We start from the raw sequence: 18991 nt of genomic DNA, 5'->3' as shown, positions 1-18991 counted from the left end.
CGCCGGGCGGTGGTGGCGCACGCCTTTAATCCCAGCACTCGGGAGGCAGAGCCAGGCGGATCTCTGTGAGTTCGAGGCCAGCCTGGACTACCAAGTGAGTTCCAGGAAAGGCGCAAAGCTACACAGAGAAACCCTGTCTCAAAAAAACCAAAAAAAAAAAAAAAAGAATTCCAATCAAATTCAAAAATTAAATAACACTATAATACTTTCAAATACACAAACATAATAAAGAGCAAGGGGCACCTGTTAGAATAAGAACAATAAACTACCACAGGGCTGAAAAACAGATTTGAGCCCTGCCTATGCCCTGTATTTCTCATTATGGTCCCTGACTTCTTCCTGGCACACTTGCTTAATGTAAAGAAAACATTGGCTCTATTTCATTTTTACTAGTATTGCTACTACTACTATTGTTATTATACATAGCATGAAGAACGAACTACTAAATAATATCTATGATGTCAAGAGTGACGGGCAATGGAGATGGCTAGATCTCCAGTATTCTTTAAATGAGATGCCTTGAGAGGCCAAAACAAATAAATTTCATGCTGAAGATAGCATCATAAATTGACAGACTACATCAGTGACATCACCAGGCATGGAATGTAATCCAGGATTTGGGTACTTACATTCTCAAAGATCTCCTGTTGGACTCCACTATCTCCAGAACCCAAACCAGGAGGAACACTGGGGCTGAAGGCCATGAGGTCTGTCTTTGGTAGTCCTTCTCCAGAACACACCCTCTGCCTCCTTTGCTGAGAGTAGGACCAGCTCCCCACCGCGCTGGAGCACACCAGCACCGGCTTCCCAGATCCACATGCGCCCTCAGTGGGCAGCGCTGAGCACCGCAGCGCTATGTATAACACCAGTGTGAGCACCAACAGGCTGGACACCGCACAGATGGCTATGATCAAATACACGTTGACATCCACTATGGATGGTTCAGAGGCTGCTGTGCCCGCCAACGCCCGTGAAGAGGCCTTTGGTGCTGGGTTGCTCTCAACCAGAGAAACCAACACTGTGGCCGTGGCAGTCAATGCAGGCTCGCCATGGTCCTTCACCAACACCAATAGGCGCTGGCGCGGTGTGTCCGCTTCATCCAGGGCGCGCGTGACGCTGATCTCACCCGTGTACAGACCCACACGAAACGGACTGCGCACACCACCAGCTCCAAACTGCAGCTCATAAGACAGCCACGCATTGTAACCAGAGTCTGCATCTACTGCTCGTACCTTCGCCACTACGTGCCCTGAACCCACTGACCTAGATACAATCTCGCTCATAGACCCGCCGGCTCCCACGGCTCCGTGGGGCAGCAGCGTGGGCGCATTGTCATTCTCATCCAGCACAAACACCTGCAGAGTCACATTGCTGCCCAGGGAAGGCACACCAGCATCCCGCGCGCTCACCTGGAACTGCAGCAGCTCCAGCTCCTCATGGTCCAGAGGCTGCAGCGCGAACACCTTGCCGCTCTCCGCGTGCACAGACACATAGCTGGACAGCAAGCGCTCGCCCACCCTCCTCTCCACCAGCGAGTAGGACACCAGCGCGTTCTCCTGCGCGTCCGCGTCCATGGCCGACACCGTGAAGATGTGCGCGCCAGGCGGGTTGTTCTCCTTCACGAACACGGTGTATTCGGGCTGCGCGAACACGGGCGCGTTGTCGTTCACGTCAGCCACCTCCACGGACACGCTGGCTGTGGCCCACAGCGAGGGCGAGCCCCCGTCCCGGGCTGTCACAACCACCTTGTAGTCAGCTGTAGTCTCTCGGTCCAGGACGCTGTCCAGCACGAGTGAATAGTAATTCCTGAAGGTGGACACCAACTTGAAGGGGACATGAGGGTTCAGGGAGCAGGTCACCTGCCCGTTGACAGTTGAATCTGGGTCTGTCACGCTGATTAGGGCGATAACTGTCCCCAGCGGGGCATCCTCTCGCACAGGGAGTGATAATGATGTTATGATTAACTCGGGAGCATTATCATTGACGTCCAGGACTTCAACTAAGATTGTGCAGTGACCGAACATTGGAGGACTGCCTTTGTCAACTGCTTCTGCTTGAATCTTCCATAAATTAGTTTCTTCAAAATCTATTTTTCCACTGACTTTAATTTCTCCACTTAATGAATCGATATGAAAAGTGGCTTCTGTCTTAGGGGAAACATCGGTTGCAAAGGAATAAAGAATTTGACTGTTTGAACCTTCGTCCAAATCCGAGGCATTTAGTCTGATCACCAGGGTACCATTTCTTGCATTTTCTACCAGCTTTGCCCGATAGATTGCTCTGTCAAACACTGGAGCGTTGTCATTTACATCCAGCACTGTGATGTGTAGTTCCAAGGTGCCTGTGAGCTCGGGTTTGCCCCCATCCGTTGCTTTAACCACTAAGTGAAGCTCAGAAGATCGTTCTCTATCTAAAGGTTTTTTTAATACTAGTTCCAGTGGTTTAACCTGCTCATCTGTGGTTGGCACTTCCAGGGAGAAATACTCATTGGGACTCAGTCTGTAAGTCAGCAGAGCATTGGTTCCGATATCTGCATCTGAAGCGCCCTCTAGTGAAAAACGAGAGTCTAGCGCTCTTGTTTCCGAAACAAAGAAATTCTTTTGTGTGGTTGGGAACACGGGCGGGTTATCATTAATGTCCCTCACCTCCACCTCCACGTGGAAAACCTGCAGCGGCCGGTCCACGATCACCTCCAGGTGGATGCTACACTCCGCGCTCCGCCCGCACAGCTCCTCCCGGTCGATCCGAGAATTCACAAACAAAATGCCATTCTGCAGATTTACCTCCAGAAGGTCCCCGCGATCCTTGGACGCCACCCTGAACAGGCGGGGCACCAGCTCCGCTAGCTCCAGCCCCAGGTCCTGAGCGATGCGGCCCACGAAGGTTCCGTGTTTGGCCTCCTCGGGAACGGAGTAGTGGAGCTGGCCGCTCCCTGCCTCCCAGATTGTAAACAGCAGAAGCAAGAGTAGCAGGCACCAGGATCCCTGGCAGTATATCATGGCGACAAAGGACATATTCTCTTTTAGATTTTTTAGTAGTAGTAGTAGTAGTAGTATTCTTGTTCCAGGACAGTCGCAAAAATGTGGGTGCTGTTTATAGTCTTTAAAGCTTAGGACCAGCTTCTTTCCAGTCTGCAGATGGTTTGATTTTCTTCCGTTAGCGCTCTTGTTGGAGAACAACGGCATCCTGTGGCTCAAAGTGTAAGTGCAATTGCGCTCTGCGATCTTCTTCGCTTACCTGGCTTCGGAATGCCTTCATATTTGTGTTTTTCTTTGTAGGCTTCTAACTAGTTCACATTTCAGTAGCCGGTAGCTAATTCAAGGTTGCCTTATCTTAGACTTATAGTTCCTAGAGTAGTTTCGTCTTCTATATAGACATCTAAGAACATACTACTGCACAAACTATATTATCGTGCAAAAGAAGATGGACAAGTTACATTTGTACTGGCGATATGCCTTTTAAGAGATTTTTTTGGTTGTGAGCCTAGCCTTTAACGGCTGAGCTATTGCCGGGCGGTGGTGGCGCACGCCTTTAATCCCAGCACTCGGGAGGCAGAGCCAGGCGGAGCTCTGTGAGTTCGAGGCCAGCCTGGGCTACCAAGTGAGTTCCAGGAAAGGCGCAAAGCTACACAGAGAAACCCTGTCTCGAAAAACCAAAAAAAAAAAAAAGAGATTTTTTTTAAAGTGCAACATGTAAAATGCCTCGTATCCAACCTAAGACTTTGCAATTGTGTTTTGCTGAATCTTTTTAAATGCTATATTATTCTGATTATTTGACTTAGCTCTATAGAGAATAATTCAAGATGCAGATTTTTCTGTTACCACCACAACACAATGGGATTTCAATTCAATACTAATAAGCTATTTACTATTTTATCTAAATAATTCTCTATTTGATGTTGATGAATTTATTCAGCACTGATTGCGGGAAATTTAGAGCGTATTTGTAAGGTTATCTAGTTTTAAAGCTTTTGTTCAGTCACTATATCTGTTCAGGGTGAATGTTATTTCCATCATATTGGACAACTTCAATGTGAATTATACTTGTTACTTACTTGGAAAAAGTAATTAATTTTCATCCAAAAATAATGTCAGAAGTTCTAATTATATTTATCTGTTTATACTTATTTTCTTAGAAAATTGTGTGAAGAGTCTAGAATATAAAAGTTGTCCTAAGTCTCATTCACTCAATTTTATTATCGCGTTTTAATCTGAGATACAAAACATATATTGGAATTCACACAGAAGACTTACAGATGACAATGAAGTTTATCAGTATTGCATTAAAGAAGAAAATGTTTTAATCATTCTCAAGACTGTATGGAACCAAGTAATCAGCATCGGAATCTTGCCAGTAATATTAAGTTATTGAAAAAACTCAAATATTCCCCCCATTAAAAAATGATTGTAGATGGATACACAAGATAATCAAGTTTGTTTTCTTTATGTGAACTTCATTTTATTTGAACACAAATATTGACTTAATGACTATGAATCTATACCAAAGATATTTAGTTCCAATTACCTGTCGTTGTTAAGATTTAAGACATAAATCCTAAACTAATATATTGCATTGTTAAAAAAAGAAAGAAAGAAATGAGCCTATTGAGTTGACTAAAGTTAGAAAAAGAAAATCATGAAGAAAACTTTTAATCTCTAGTTTACTGATTAAAATGACCCAATGTCTTTTGGAATGACTCCATGCTAAAATGAAGGTCCATTACTATTTTGGATTGATGGATTATGTCACCAATAAAGTACATATAAATTGCAATATTTAAATTTGTGTGCATGAAGGTTTGCAAAACTAGTTATGGGATCATGAGAGAGGTAGAAAAGTTCTTAAGAAAGGTGAGAAATAGAGAAGGTACCATAATGCAGGTAACCAGAAAACAGAAAGGCAGACAAACTAGGGACAGAGAGGCCACCAGCCAGATAGAGAGAGGGATAAGAGGAAGGAGATGTATGACAAAGAAGTATAATGATGAATGTGAAAGCCCCTTACTTTGAATACTAACCTAAACACTTAATTTAAAAAATTAAAAATGCAATTTGCAATGTCCTGGAGTTACCAAGTTTTCATGAATCTAGCAATTATAGTATAACAGTAAATTGATGTGTTAGTAACATGTCTTAAATACGATCAAGCCAGGTGTGATGGTGCATGTCCCTGATCCCTGCATTCAACAGGCAAAAGGACTGAGAAATTCAGGGGTTATAGCAAGATGATGTGAGAGGAGAGTGGGGAAAGAAGAGAGAGAATGAAAGAGAGAAATAATTAAAAGACACAATTTTGAGTTTCTTAGGGGGAAATCCTAATTGGTACTTAAGAGAAAAGGGAAAGACTTAGCTTTATATTTGTTTTAACTAAGCTGTTGGCTGTATTTCTTTGGGTTGTATACTCTAGATATTGTTTTGAGTTTAATCACAGATGGTCTTGTAAAAAAAATGATAACATGAAAAAAGATGAATGAAAATAATATCAAAGTCACCAACCTGAAAAATACACAATAACTCAGTATGTTTACATCTAGAAATGTCAAATAAGCATAAAAGCAAAGATATCTACTATTATACATATATACACATGCATGAGCAAGGAAAGAAAGAGAGAAATAAGAGACACAGAAGAGACAGGGAGAGACAGAGACAGAGAGGCTCTCTTTCTAAAGCTGGCAGCCAAGCCAGGTGTAAGGAATAGGTCATGCCTCTACTCCTGTCACCTGAGAGGCTGAGGCAGGAAGCTTGCTCTGACTTTGAGGCCAGCCTGGACTACATAGTGATTCTAGGCCAGCCTGAGCTATTGTGAAACTCTGTCTCAAAAACATAAAATAAAATAAAAAATTGGAGATCAAACCAGAATATCTTCACTATGATGGTTAAGATATCTCTTAAATTTTATATTACAATACTTGAATTATATTAGTTTAAATTAGTATATTTGGAGACATGCACAACTGAGACATTATGATTAATATGAGCTCTGACTAAGGGAAACACAGGAAATTTTGATATGATTTCAAGTCTAAGGCATATATTTCATAAATGTATTTGATAGAGTGGCCAATAAATTTTTAGCTTAACATGCATTTGTCATCAATGATCTCTAAAATTTGGCATTCAGACCAGCCATGGAAAGCTGCCAATTGAAGCTTGCATTTTTGCATTTTTGCCCTGATTTTTGTGTTGTCAAACTTGCCTAATGATGTCAACGTTTATTGGAATATATTTTTGAAACACAGACTGAATAACAAATTCATAGTTAATGGGAAAGAGCAAGAAATTGCTAAGGACCAGAACTGAAATGGTGAATATTAGATGTTTTGGTGATGTTGGAATTAATTTGAAAACTGAAACCATGAGTTAGCAGATAACCACTAGTTTCAGTAAAGCATAATTGATAGGGTATTTTTGTCACTGTGTCTATTAGTTGGGGTTCTCTGGAGGAACAGAACTTATAGAACATTTATTAGAATGGCTTGTAGACTGTGGTCCAGCTAGTTCAACATGATCGTCTACCAATGGAAGGTTCAAGAATCCAGTAGTTGTTCAATCCATGAGGCTGGATGTCTCAGCTGATCTTTAGTGTACACCATAATCCTGCAGAAGTAGGTTCTAATACCAGGGAAGGAATGGACTTGCCAGTGAGAACAACAACAAGCAGGCAAAGAGAGCAAGCTTCCTTCTTTCATATCTTTTATATAGGCTGCCACCAGAAGGTGTGTCCTAGACTAAACATGGATCTTCCCACCTTAAAAGATCTGGATTAAAGGTATACAGTCCCACCTCAAAAGATGCAGACTAAAATTGGGTCTTCCCCCTTTAAATGATTTCACGAAGAAAAAAATTTCTCACAGGTGTACCAAGTTGATGGAATTTTAGGTAATTCCAGATATAGTCAAGTTGACAACCAAGAACAGCCATCACACCATGTAACTTAACTATCTTGTATATCTATGTATAACCCAACACCACTCTGTTTAAGACGGCAAGAGAAGTTTTTAAACTAAAACCACACACTAGAGTAATAGAGACTATTCTGAGTACAATTTAATTTACTTTTCCCATTTTAATACTAATTTAGACTAAAACAACAATTTCTAATTTCTTTAAACAAAAAGAATGAATGCATGTAGAAGATACTTTGTTTGAAGTCATGTCACAAGAAGATAAAGCTTTTGTGTTGTAGGATATTTTGATTGTACTCTGACACTCCCAAGACTGCCAATAAGTTGAACCTTAAATCAAAGGGTGGAGTCAACATTCAGCTGGCCAAAATAAACCATAGAGTTTTTGGTGGACCAGGATTAGGATAGAGAGACACAGGAAGGAATAGGGAAAGGCTTAGAAAGATTCATCCACTTTTCAATCTGGAAAGGTGAAGAGGCAGGATCAACTGAGGATGCCTCCATTGCTCTTTGGACCTAGCAGGTTTTTACCCCACTATTTGACCCCTGGGTTTTATTTAATAACAGAACAATATAAATAATCACTTTACTTTTGTTGGTGGTGCTGTTCTCCATTTTTAAAGGTTTATTCATTTTATTTTTCATGTATTAGTATTTTGCCTTCATATGTTACATGCATCATATGCATGCCTAGCATCCATAGAGGCCAGAAGAGAGCATCAGATCCCCTGTAACTGAAGTTACAGATAGTTGTGAGCAACCATGTGGATGCTGGGAATCAAACCTGATCCTCTTCAAGAGCAGCAAATGCTGCTGAACCATCTCTCCATCCTTAAGAGAGATAGGTTGTTTTTTTTTTGGTTTTTTGTTTTTGTTTTTAGAAAGGATCTCATTATTTGCTCTGGCTGTCCTGAAATTCACTATGTAGACCAGGATGGCCTCAAACTCACAGAAACCTGCTTGCTTCTGTCTCCTGAGTGCTGGGATTAACGATGTGTATCACCAAAGTCTGTGAGATAAAGTTTTTAATAATTTCAGAGGGTTCCCACTCCCATCACAACACCTTCCTCAAATTGAATGAGCTAATACTTGAATATCGCAAGTTGCTTGGGATTTTCTAGTAAAGGAGATGATTGTGAAGGATTCTTGAATAAGATTATGTCAGTTGCTACAAATACCCTAATTCTAAAATAAAAGTGAATAATACATACTGGAACAAGAACCAATACTACAGAAACAAAAAAAAATCATCAAATAAGAAAATGTTAGCACTAAACTGGCACTCTAGCTTACTGCAATACAGACAAACATGTGCAGTTGCTGAATATAAAGTAATGTTCTATGACATACATAAGGAGCAAAATAAAATGCTAAACATTTTCACTGAAAAGGGGGGAAAGATATTATTCCTATGATCAGTGTAATATTTTCTTAATGCAACTGTATCAAACCAAAATTTAACTGGAGCTGGGTGTGGTGGCACACACCTTTAATCCCAGCACTTGGGAGGCAGAGGTAGAAGGATCTCTGAGTTCCAGGCCAGCCTGGTCTACAAAGTGAGTTCCAGGACAGCCAGGACTTCAAAGAGAAACTCTGTCTTGAAAAACTGGAGAAAAAAATTACTGAGCTTACAAACATGAAAAGATATATGGGGGCTGGAGAGATGGCTCAGAGGTTAAGAGCACTGACTGTTCTTCTAGAGGTCCTGAGTTCAATTCCCAGCAACCACATGATGGCTCATAACCATCTGAAATGAGATCTGGCACCCTCTTCTGGCCTACAGGCGTACATGCAGACAGAACACTGTGTACATAATAAATAAATAAATCTAAAAAAAAAAAGAAGAGATATATGAAGAGAGCATATGAAAATAAAAATTACTTCATCCTAAACACAAGAGTTCTACTGAAGAAAGCTTACGTGTTCATAATAGTTATACTAAAATTACACATTTCAAGCAGAGGATAGACATCATAAAAATACTTCTGAAGTAAAATATATTTGAAAGCATTACTAGAAATACTTGTGCATGATGGTACTCAGACAAAGAAAATATAATCTGAGACATATTTGTCACAGAATAAACAGAGAGAAAATTTATTTCATCAAGCAAAATATGAAAATAAAAAGTAATAGCCCACCTTCCCGGAAGTGTCTCCTCCAGCAGAATGAGTTTCCGCTCCCACATCGGCCACTGGGCAGGGTGTAAGACTGGGACTGAAGGCCATGAGATCCGTCTTGGGGGGACCCTCTCCAGAGCACACACGCTGCTGTCTCTGCTGAGAGTATGACCAAGTCCCCACCGTGCTGGAGCACACCAGCACAGGCTTTCCAAGTCCACACCCACCCTGCATAGGCACTGTGGAGCAGCGCAGCGCGGTGTACAGCAGCAGGGTGATCACCAACAGACTGGACACCGCGCAGATGGCAATGATCAGGTACACGTTGACATCCATCAGCGATGCCTCCCTATCTGAGGACTTGGACAACCCCTGGGAAGAAGCTTTTGGCACCTGGCCGCTCTCCACCAATGACACCAGAACGGTAGCAGTGGCGGTCAATGCGGGTTCGCCATGGTCCTTCACCAACACCAACAGGCGCTGGCGCGGCGCATCAGCTTCATCCAGGGCGCGTGTCGTGCTGATCTCACCCGTGTACAGACCCACACGGAAAGGACTGCGCGTGCCCACAGCGAGCTGCAGCTCATAAGACAGCCACGCATTGTAACCAGAGTCTGCATCCACCGCTCGCACCTTTGACACCACGTGTCCAGCACCCACTGACCGCGACACAAGTTGGCTAAATTCGCCAGCAGGTCCAACTGTCTGAGGCCCCAGCAGCGCGGGCGCATTGTCATTCTCATCCAGCACAAACACCTGCAGAGTCACATTGCTGCCCAGGGAAGGCACACCAGCATCCCGCGCGCTCACCTGGAACTGCAGCAGCTCCAGCTCCTCATGGTCCAGAGGCTGCAGCGCGAACACCTTGCCGCTCTCCGCGTGCACAGACACATAGCTAGACAGCAAGCGCTCGCCCACCCTCCTCTCCACCAGCGAGTAGGACACCAGCGCGTTCTCCTGTGCATCAGCGTCCATGGCCGACACCATGAAGATGTACGCGCCAGGCGGGTTGTTCTCCTTCACGAACACCGTGTATTCGGGCTGCGCAAACGCGGGTGCGTTGTCGTTGACGTCAGCCACCTCCACGGACACGCTGGCTGTGGCCCACAGCGAGGGCGAGCCGCCATCCCGGGTGGTCACAACCACGTCATAGTTAGCTACAGTCTCTCGGTCCAGGGCGCTGTCCAGCACAAGCGAATAGTAATTCTTGAAGGTGGACACCAGCTTGAAGGGGACGTGAGGGGTCAGGGAGCAGGTCACCTGCCCGTTGACTCCAGAGTCTTGGTCTGACACGCTGATCAGGGCGATTACAGTACCCAAAAGAGCGTCTTCTTTCACCGGGAGAGACAAAGAAGTAAGGACTATTTCTGGTGCGTTATCATTTTCATCCAGGATTTCCACGAGTACAGTGCAGTGAGCAACCATAGGTGGATGTCCTTTATCGGTAGCATCCACATGAATTTCATAATTGTTCCTATCCTCAAAGTCAATAGCTCCATTTACTTTTATCTCTCCCGTTTTTTCGTTTATTAGAAATTTCTTTCTTATGCTGGATGAGGTCAAAGAGCTAAATGAATACTCCACTTCCTTGTTCATTCCTTCATCTGAGTCAGTAGCATTCAGCCATATCACTAACGTTTGATTCTCTTGATTCTCAGACATCTTAACTTCGTAAACAGATCTGTCAAACACAGGAGCGTTATCGTTAGCATCCAAGACCTGGATCAACAGAGAAACCGATCCCGTAAGCTCGGGTTTGCCTCCATCCGTTGCTGTCAGTGACAACTTCAGCTGAGGAATTTCCTCCCGATCTATCAGTTTTCGAAGAACAAGCACTGGGAACTCGCCTTTGCCTTTTTTGTTTACAATATCAAGGATAAAAAATTCGTTTGAACTGAGTTTGTAAGTAAGCATCGCGTTCTCGCTGACATCTGCATCAGATGCGCCTTCTAGTGGAAATCGAGAATCAAGCAGTCTAGATTCAGGTACCAAGATCTTTTGTTCTGCTACAGAGAACATCGGAGGGTTGTCGTTAATGTCCCTCACCTCCACCTCCACGTGGAAAACCTGCAGCGGCCGGTCCACGATCACCTCCAGGTGGATGCTACACTCCGCGCTCCGCCCGCACAGCTCCTCCCGGTCGATCCGAGAATTCACAAACAAAATGCCATTCTGCAGATTTACCTCCAGAAGGTCCCCGCGATCCTTGGACGCCACCCTGAACAGGCGGGGGCACCAGTTCCGCCAGCTCCAGCCCCAGGTCCTGAGCGATGCGGCCCACGAAGGTGCCGTGTTTGGCCTCCTCGGGGACGGAGTAGTGGAGCTGGCCGCTCCCTGCCTCCCAGGCTGCGAGGAGCAGAAGCCAGAGCAGCAGGCGCCAAGCTCCATGGCTCAGGCATCTGGACATCACCACAGATCCATTCTCTTGTCTTAAAATTCCATGAATATGCCATCTGGGATGCACACACGATCTAACATCTTCTGGTCGATTTCCTAGTCTCATTGTTTTTTAATCGAAACACTGAGATCTCCGAATGTAACTACTTCCTAAACCTGGAGAAACAGTGAAGTATGCCTTTGTTCTAAAAAGCTACATATTTTGTGGACGGCAGCGACATCCAGTGGCTAAATGTGTAAGTATACTTCTATGCGTTCAATTTTTCTTTAATTCACGTCTTTGACTTGTTTCTGTGGATTATTATCTCTATATACACGTAGTACCTCATATTACATCCCTTTAACACGTGTTAATATTTAATGCGGATCCATAGTGCAATTTTTTCTTCAATGTGAGACCACAAGAGGTGATTCCTTTCTTGATTGGGTGATAATCATATGGGTTTTTTTGTTTTTGTTTTTGTTTTTCAAGACAGGGTTTCTCTGTGTAGCTTTGCGCCTTCCTGGAACTCACTCTGTAGCCCAGGCTGGCCTCGAACTCACGGAGATCCACCTGGCTCTGCCTCCTGAGTGCTGCGATTAAAGATGTGTGCCACCACCATCCGGCCCATTTACATTCTTATATGTGTTCCTAGTAACCATGCAACTTTGTCTTCCCATCCATTAAACTCTCCATGTGCCGTTTCCCACCTTCATAATATTGTCTCAATAGTGAGAAGACATTGTGTAAATTATAACACATTAAAGCCTGGGGTGCTCCTTTGCAAGAATGAGTACTTCATAAGTATGAACTATTCTCAGACCCCAGTTTGGACACATTTGTTTGTGCAATGTTTATGACCAAATCTGGCTCCTTGGAAGGAAAAAAAAGTATTTCCTTTGGAAAATTGTTACTCTCCAGGAGCTAACCTCTGGCTAGTATGTGGGCTGAAAGGGAGAGTTCTTGGATTTAAGAAAATGGAAATGGGTTACATGGGAGGAAATTTTATTTTATTACATTTTACGTTGACTAAAGAATCTCATTTTGAATAAAGTAATTGACAAATTCATGACTACCGCTTTCAAAGTTTACTACAAGAAATGTGTTGTTTCTATCTTTTCAAACTTTTGAGTAGTCTTTGAGTTCCTGTGGTCAAAGGTATGCCCATCAACACCACTTACCTTGAATTCAGACTTGTAATTTCAAATGCTTCTGTTTGAAGTTGTTTTTTCACATTTCTTGCACCATTTGAGCTTGGGTTCAAGTATTTGCTTTTTGTTTTGTTTGGTTTGTTTTCTTGGGCGAAGAGTTGAGGCAGGGTCTCTTTACATAGCCCTGGCTATCCTCGAACTCACTTTGTAGACCAGGCTCACCTCAAACTCACCCAGATCTGCCTGCCTCTGCCTGCAGAGTGCTGAGATTAAAGACATGTGCCTCACCACTCCCAAAGGTTCAATTGTTTGAATACATAGACTGAGGGGAGCTACCATTGTCATTTGCATCCAAGACAATTCTGTCTTTTAGAGCTAATACTTTGCTCTTGGTAATGATAAAATACATTCCTCTTCATTCATGTCTACATTGATGTAATTGGCAAGTTAGCCTTTTTACAGTAATCCACATTATCTCCCAGCTCATAGGGTGCCATCATGTACAAATTTCAGAACTTGTGAAATACTTTTGAGATTAATTTATCTTTGGGTACATGAGAAAGCATGAGGGAAGTAAGACTGAATAAAGGCTGAGAAATTAAAAACAGAATGGTGATAAAACACACATTGTTGTTTTGCTGACACTGTCGGACTCTGTAGCAACTTCACTCAATCTAAGATGGAATTATGAAACCAAAACTGAAGTGTCTGTTACTCCAGTTCTTCCTGAATTTTAGTTTGTCAAGTGCAAATGAGAAAATTAAAAAATAGCTTGGGCTACATGTACAGTTATAGAACCTCCAATGTGAAAGTCACAAATTACAGTTTCAAAATGTTAGGTATAGCATGTAAGGACACTGAAGATATGTTCAGATTCTTGACTTGTAGAATAATGAATTTTTTTAATTTTCAGACTATTAATTACAGGAGAATTTAAAGGATTAAATCTTTACATCCCAAATTTTAATCACTAAACTAAAAACAGTTAATTTAAAAAAAATCACTTTCTGAAAAAAGAAACTATTAACTACTGGAAGAGAGTGATTTCTCAAATATCACAAGAGAAATAGTTCAGAATTGTATACATTATAGAAATCATTGTTGGTAAACATTTTCTTATAATTTATATTATAAGAAATTTAGGGATTTTTTACATTCATTTTTTACATTCATTGAAATGATAGTCATAAATCTTTGATAGAATTATATTTCTGGTTTTGGGGACGGTGTTTGGTTTGGTTTTGGTTTTTTCCTTTTTTGAGACAGGGTCTCTCTATGTAGCCCTGACTGTCCTGGAACTCACTGTGTAAACCAGGCTGGTCTCAAACTCACAAAGATTATACCTGCCCCTGACTCTTTGCTAGGATTAAAGGGGTACACCACCATGCCAAGCCTAGAATTCAGTTTCTAAGTAGAGAAGAGGTTTTTCTATGACTCGTGGTTGTTATGTGTCTCCATCCAGAGAACAGCTGAAATGTTACATCCATGTTAACTGAACAACTGCTAAGCCATTGTGGGTTGTTTTGTTATGGTTGGTTGGTTGGGTTTGTTGGGGGTTTTTTTTGGTATTGTTTTTCACAACAAATAGTTTTCAAGTATTATAGAAGCTCAGCATTAGCATTTTGATTCACACATTATGGCTTTTAAATAAAATGATGTCAACAGTTAGTTGATGTGCAGCTACTTCTAATAGGAATGTGCAAATACAAGTCTTGTCCTAATTTAGATATCTGCAATTTTAAAAACTCTAGTAGAATTGTAGAGAAGGAAGAACAGTATTTAAATATACTAAGGAAGTAAGAAATTCTCCCATAAAGAAATAGCTACATGAAGCCGGGCGGTGGTGGCGCACGCCTTTAATCCCAGCACTCGGGAGGCAGAGCCAGGCGGAGCTCTGTGAGTTCGAGGCCAGCCTGGACTACCAAGTGAGTTCCTGGAAAGGCGCAAAGCTACACAGAGAAACCCTGTCTCGAAAAACCAAAAAAAAAAAAAAAAAAAAAAAGAAATAGCTACATGAATAAATGCAATTCTCCAACAACTCACCTTCTCATAAGAGTCCAAAGAAACAGATGGTTCTCCAGATCCATCTGCAGATCCAGGACATGGAGGTAGACCCGGGCTGAAGGCCATGAGGTCGGTCTTGGGCGGACCCTCTCCAGAGCACACCCTCTGCCGCCTCTGCTGCGAGTATGACCAGGTCCCCACCGCGCTGGAGCACACTAGCACCGGCTTCCCCGTCCCACAAGCGCCCCCCATGGGCGCAGTGGAGCAGCGCAGCGCGGTGTACAGCAGCAGCGTGAGCACCAACAGGCTGGACACCGCACAGATGGCGATGATCAGATACACGTTGACATCCACTAACGACGATTCTGGCACTGTAGCACCTACAGAGGACCGTGACGAGACCTTTGGTGGCTGGCCATTTTCCACTAGAGACACCAGCACGGTGACTGTGGCAGTCAGCTGAGGCTCACCATGGTCCTTCACCAGCACCAGCAGGCGCTGTCTAGTCCCATCTGCCTCCTCCAGGGCCCTAGTGGTGCTGATCTCTCCAGTGTATAGGCCTACACGGAATGGGCTGCGTGTACTACCTGGCCACGACTGCAGCTCATAAGACAGCCAAGCATTGTAACCAGAGTCTGCATCTACAGCGCGCACCTTTGCCACCACATGACCAGGGTCCACAGACCTGGGCAACAACTGATTGAACACTCCATCTGCACCGCCTATCCCAGACCCAAGCAACACCGGAGCATTATCGTTCTCATCCAGCACAAACACCTGCAGAGTCACATTGCTGCCCAGGGAAGGCACACCAGCATCCCGCGCGCTCACCTGGAACTGCAGCAGCTCCAGCTCCTCATGGTCCAGAGGCTGCAGCGCGAACACCTTGCCGCTCTCAGCGTGCACAGACACATAGTTGGACAGCAAGCGCTCGCCCACCCTCCTCTCCACCAGCGAGTAGGACACCAGCGCGTTCTCCTGCGCGTCTGCGTCCATGGCTGATACCGTGAAGATGTGCGCGCCAGGCGGGTTGTTCTCCTTCACGAACACCGTGTATTCAGGCTGCGCGAACGTGGGCGCGTTGTCGTTCACGTCAGCCACCTCCACGGACACGCTGGCTGTGGCCCACAGCGAGGGCGAGCCCCCGTCCCGGGCTGTAACCACCACCTTATAGTCAGTTATGGTCTCACGGTCCAGAGCGCTGTCCAACACAAGCGAATAGTAATTCTTGAAGGTGGACACCAGCTTAAAAGGGACGTGAGGAGTCAAGGAGCAGGTCACCTGCCCGTTGACACCTGCATCTAGATCAGTCACGCCGATCAAGGCGATAACTTTCCCCAGCTGTGCATCTTCTTTAACAGGGAGCCAGAGCGTTTTGACATTCAGCTGTGGAGCATTGTCATTAGCATCTACAACTTCCACAAGAACTGTACAGTGACCAATCAGTGGTGGGGAGCCTTTATCACGTGCCTCTAATGGAATCTTGTAAGCTTTACTTTCTTCGAAATCAATAACTCCTATAACTGTAATTTCTCCACTCACAGCATCCACGTGAAACTTGGATTTTATATCTGGAGAAATATCACTAGAAAATGAGTACATGACGTCCCCATTCACGCCTTCGTCTAAATCTGAGGCATTGACTTTGATTACCAACGTCCCGTTTGGAACGTTCTCTGGTAACTTCACGGTATAGCGAGACCTGTCAAAAAATGGAGCATTATCATTGACATCCAGCACTGTGATGAGCAACTGAACGGTGCCGGTCAGCTCCGGTTTGCCTCCGTCGGTGGCCGTGAGCAATAAGCGCATCTCCGCAGCTTCTTCTCTGTCTAATGGTTTCCGCAAAACAAGCCCAAGAAGTTTCACCTGTTCGTGGTCGGGTGGTACATCCAGAGAGAAATGTTCATTGGTGCTCAGTCTGTAAGTCAGCAGAGCATTGGAACCGACATCTGCGTCTGACGCGCCCTCTAGTGGGAACCGCGAGTCAGGCAGTCTGGACTCCGGGATAAACAGAGTCTTTTGTGTGGTTGGGAACAGGGGCGGGTTGTCGTTAATGTCCCTCACCTCCACCTCCACGTGGAAAACCTGCAGCGGCCGGTCCATGATCACCTCCAAATGGATGCTACACTCCGCGCTCCGCCCGCACAGCTCCTCCCGGTCGATCCGAGAATTCACAAACAAAATGCCATTCTGCAGGTTTACCTCCAGAAGGTCCCCAAAGCCCTTGGAATCCAACTGAAACAGACCAGGCACCAACTCCGGCAGCTGCAGTTCAAGATCCTGGGCGATACGGCCCACAAAGGTGCCGTGTTTGGCCTCCTCGGGGACGGAGTAGTGGAGCTGGCTGCTCCCCACCTCCCAAACTGTGAGGAACAGTAACGAAAGCACTAGATGCCAGCCCTCTGGGACTACTCCGCCTAAATACAGCATTTCAGGAGCTTGATATTTCGGATTCGCTTAAATTGCCTCCGAACGAAGAGAAGCCATCTGATTCTCAATTCTCCCCTCCCGTGTTCACCATTGCTCACCGGAGTAAGAAAGAATGGAGCGTCCTTTCTCCTGGGAAAGGGATGGCTGTACTTGTCTTGAATCAGAACGAATAAGAAAGCCAAGAGCGACATCAGGCGGCCCAAAGAGTAAGTACATATCCGGCGAATAGACTTGAACCATTGACTTGCAAAATCTTACTTTACTCTCTGAATTTTATCATTGTTGAAACAGAAAACCACCTTTCTCTTCCTGGAGGTACTATTAGAGGACTGAGCGCTGAAACTACGAAATGCCATAATTACAGTTCTCTTGTGCCTGAGAAAACTGTCCACATAACTTTAAAATACTGATGAAAATGGAGTGGCAATTAAAAGTGACCAGTTACACAATCACAAATACTAAATTCGAAAATCATTTTGTTCTGTAACTCAGGATCATCCATATTCCTAAATTTCAGATCCTGATGTTACAGACTGCTGTGCATCACTATGCCTAGGGAAGCTAGGTGCCCAGAAATTTACTGATCAAAAATAAACTTTTTCATGTTGGATGAAAGAAATCAGTAAATATATTTATGAAGTAGTTTCCTTAAGTATTTTCATAAATTGTAAATGTGTAAAGTATTTCTAAAATAGAATTTAGTTGAACATCCCTCATGGGGAGAAAATATTATATATAAATATATATATTTATCTTTATTAATATTTATATAACCTGTTCCCACCATCATGATTTATTTCTATACCTACATACTATGGTTTTCAACCATTATCATATGCAAATAGCAATCTCTCTCTTCTTTATCGCTTCTACAGCTTGTATTATATTGTCCCATAATGCATTGCAATGTCAGTATCGTTCATTCAGGGTTTAGGAAGAGTTCTGCTTTTGAAATTATGCTTAGGATTCTTTTCTGCCTAGGCTCTACTTAAGAAAAGCTCTTTTGAGTTTTAGTCTCTCATTCAAACATGTAAATTTCTTAATGAAATCTATTGTTCAGCCTTTTGGGGTCTAAAAGCAAAATCATGGACATTATTGATAGTGATTGAAGTGATTAGTTGCCAAATACAGTGTTAGATGATATAAGAGATCTCAAATGCCAATTATAATTTGTAAAACCAATTAAAATTTAGAAGATATGACAAAGTCACATCTGAGAGTCAGGTAGATGTCAACACAATAGGAAGTGTAAAATCATTTCCACTAAGAAAAGGCTGCACAGTCTATTCAAATAGTGAAATAAACATACATGTACAGAAATCCAAAAGTCTTTAAAACCAAGAGCTAAAGTAGAGCATTTTATGTAGAGCAATTTGATAGAGAAATAAGATGATAGACATAGACAAGAATTTTGAAAATTGTAAAACCAACCACAAAAAGAAACTTGCTTTCTGATACTTTCATTTGGGGAAGAAGGATAAAATCTAGTCATAACTGATTACACAGTGTCAATATGTCTCTAACAGGCTATAAGAATCCAGAGTCCCAGAAACCTCTAATTCACTTCCATTAAGTCTAACTATTCTCTTCTGAGGAATATGCTCAATATCTTGTTAGTATGTGATGATGTCAAGGCAAATGAAACAGATACAAGATGCAAAGAGAGAGAAAAGTTCTAGAATTTAAACACTGAAAGGCAAAAAAAAACTTAGACTTTTCAAAGATTGTCTTCCAAAAAGCAAAATATGTCTACATGAACTAAAGAATCCTCATTATTTTGAGTATTTTATAGTGAAGATTTATATATTATATATCTGTCCACAACAATGGGATTGGAATTGGAATTAATGCACACAGTATTCTTGACATTTAATTTTTTGCTAAATCATATTAAATATAAACTCAATGTAGATTTTTGTGAGGAGGGGCTAGGATTTGAACCTGAGCCCTTGAACATGTCATGAAACATTTTTTTATGAAATACACCAACTCATACACA

General features: G+C 43.1%; 1 protein-coding gene across 10 annotated transcripts in view; it reads right to left on the bottom strand.

Moving 5' to 3' along the window:
* Positions 1–18991, bottom strand: part of LOC128112710 (protocadherin alpha-C2) — a 246646-nt gene that overhangs the window by 170650 nt on the left and 57005 nt on the right. Inside the window, exon 1 of one of the 10 annotated variants that reach the window (XM_052741954.1) lies at positions 14599–17205. The exons of 8 other annotated variants lie outside the window; for them this stretch is intronic. In XM_052741954.1, coding sequence (XP_052597914.1) covers positions 14599–16992 — 2394 coding nt within the window. In that variant the 5' untranslated portion in view covers positions 16993–17205. Of the gene's footprint in view, positions 1–629; positions 3309–14598; positions 17206–18991 lie in introns of those variants that run through there. One more of the 10 variants, XM_052741950.1, reaches the window with a different exon arrangement.

This window comes from Peromyscus californicus, unplaced genomic scaffold (genome assembly GCF_007827085.1).
Source record: "Peromyscus californicus insignis strain IS unplaced genomic scaffold, ASM782708v3 Scaffold_17__1_contigs__length_78620276, whole genome shotgun sequence".
Taxonomy (NCBI): domain Eukaryota; kingdom Metazoa; phylum Chordata; class Mammalia; order Rodentia; family Cricetidae; genus Peromyscus; species Peromyscus californicus.
The sequence above is the reverse complement of the archived record's forward strand: the minus strand, read 5'-3'. Positions and strand labels throughout refer to the sequence as shown.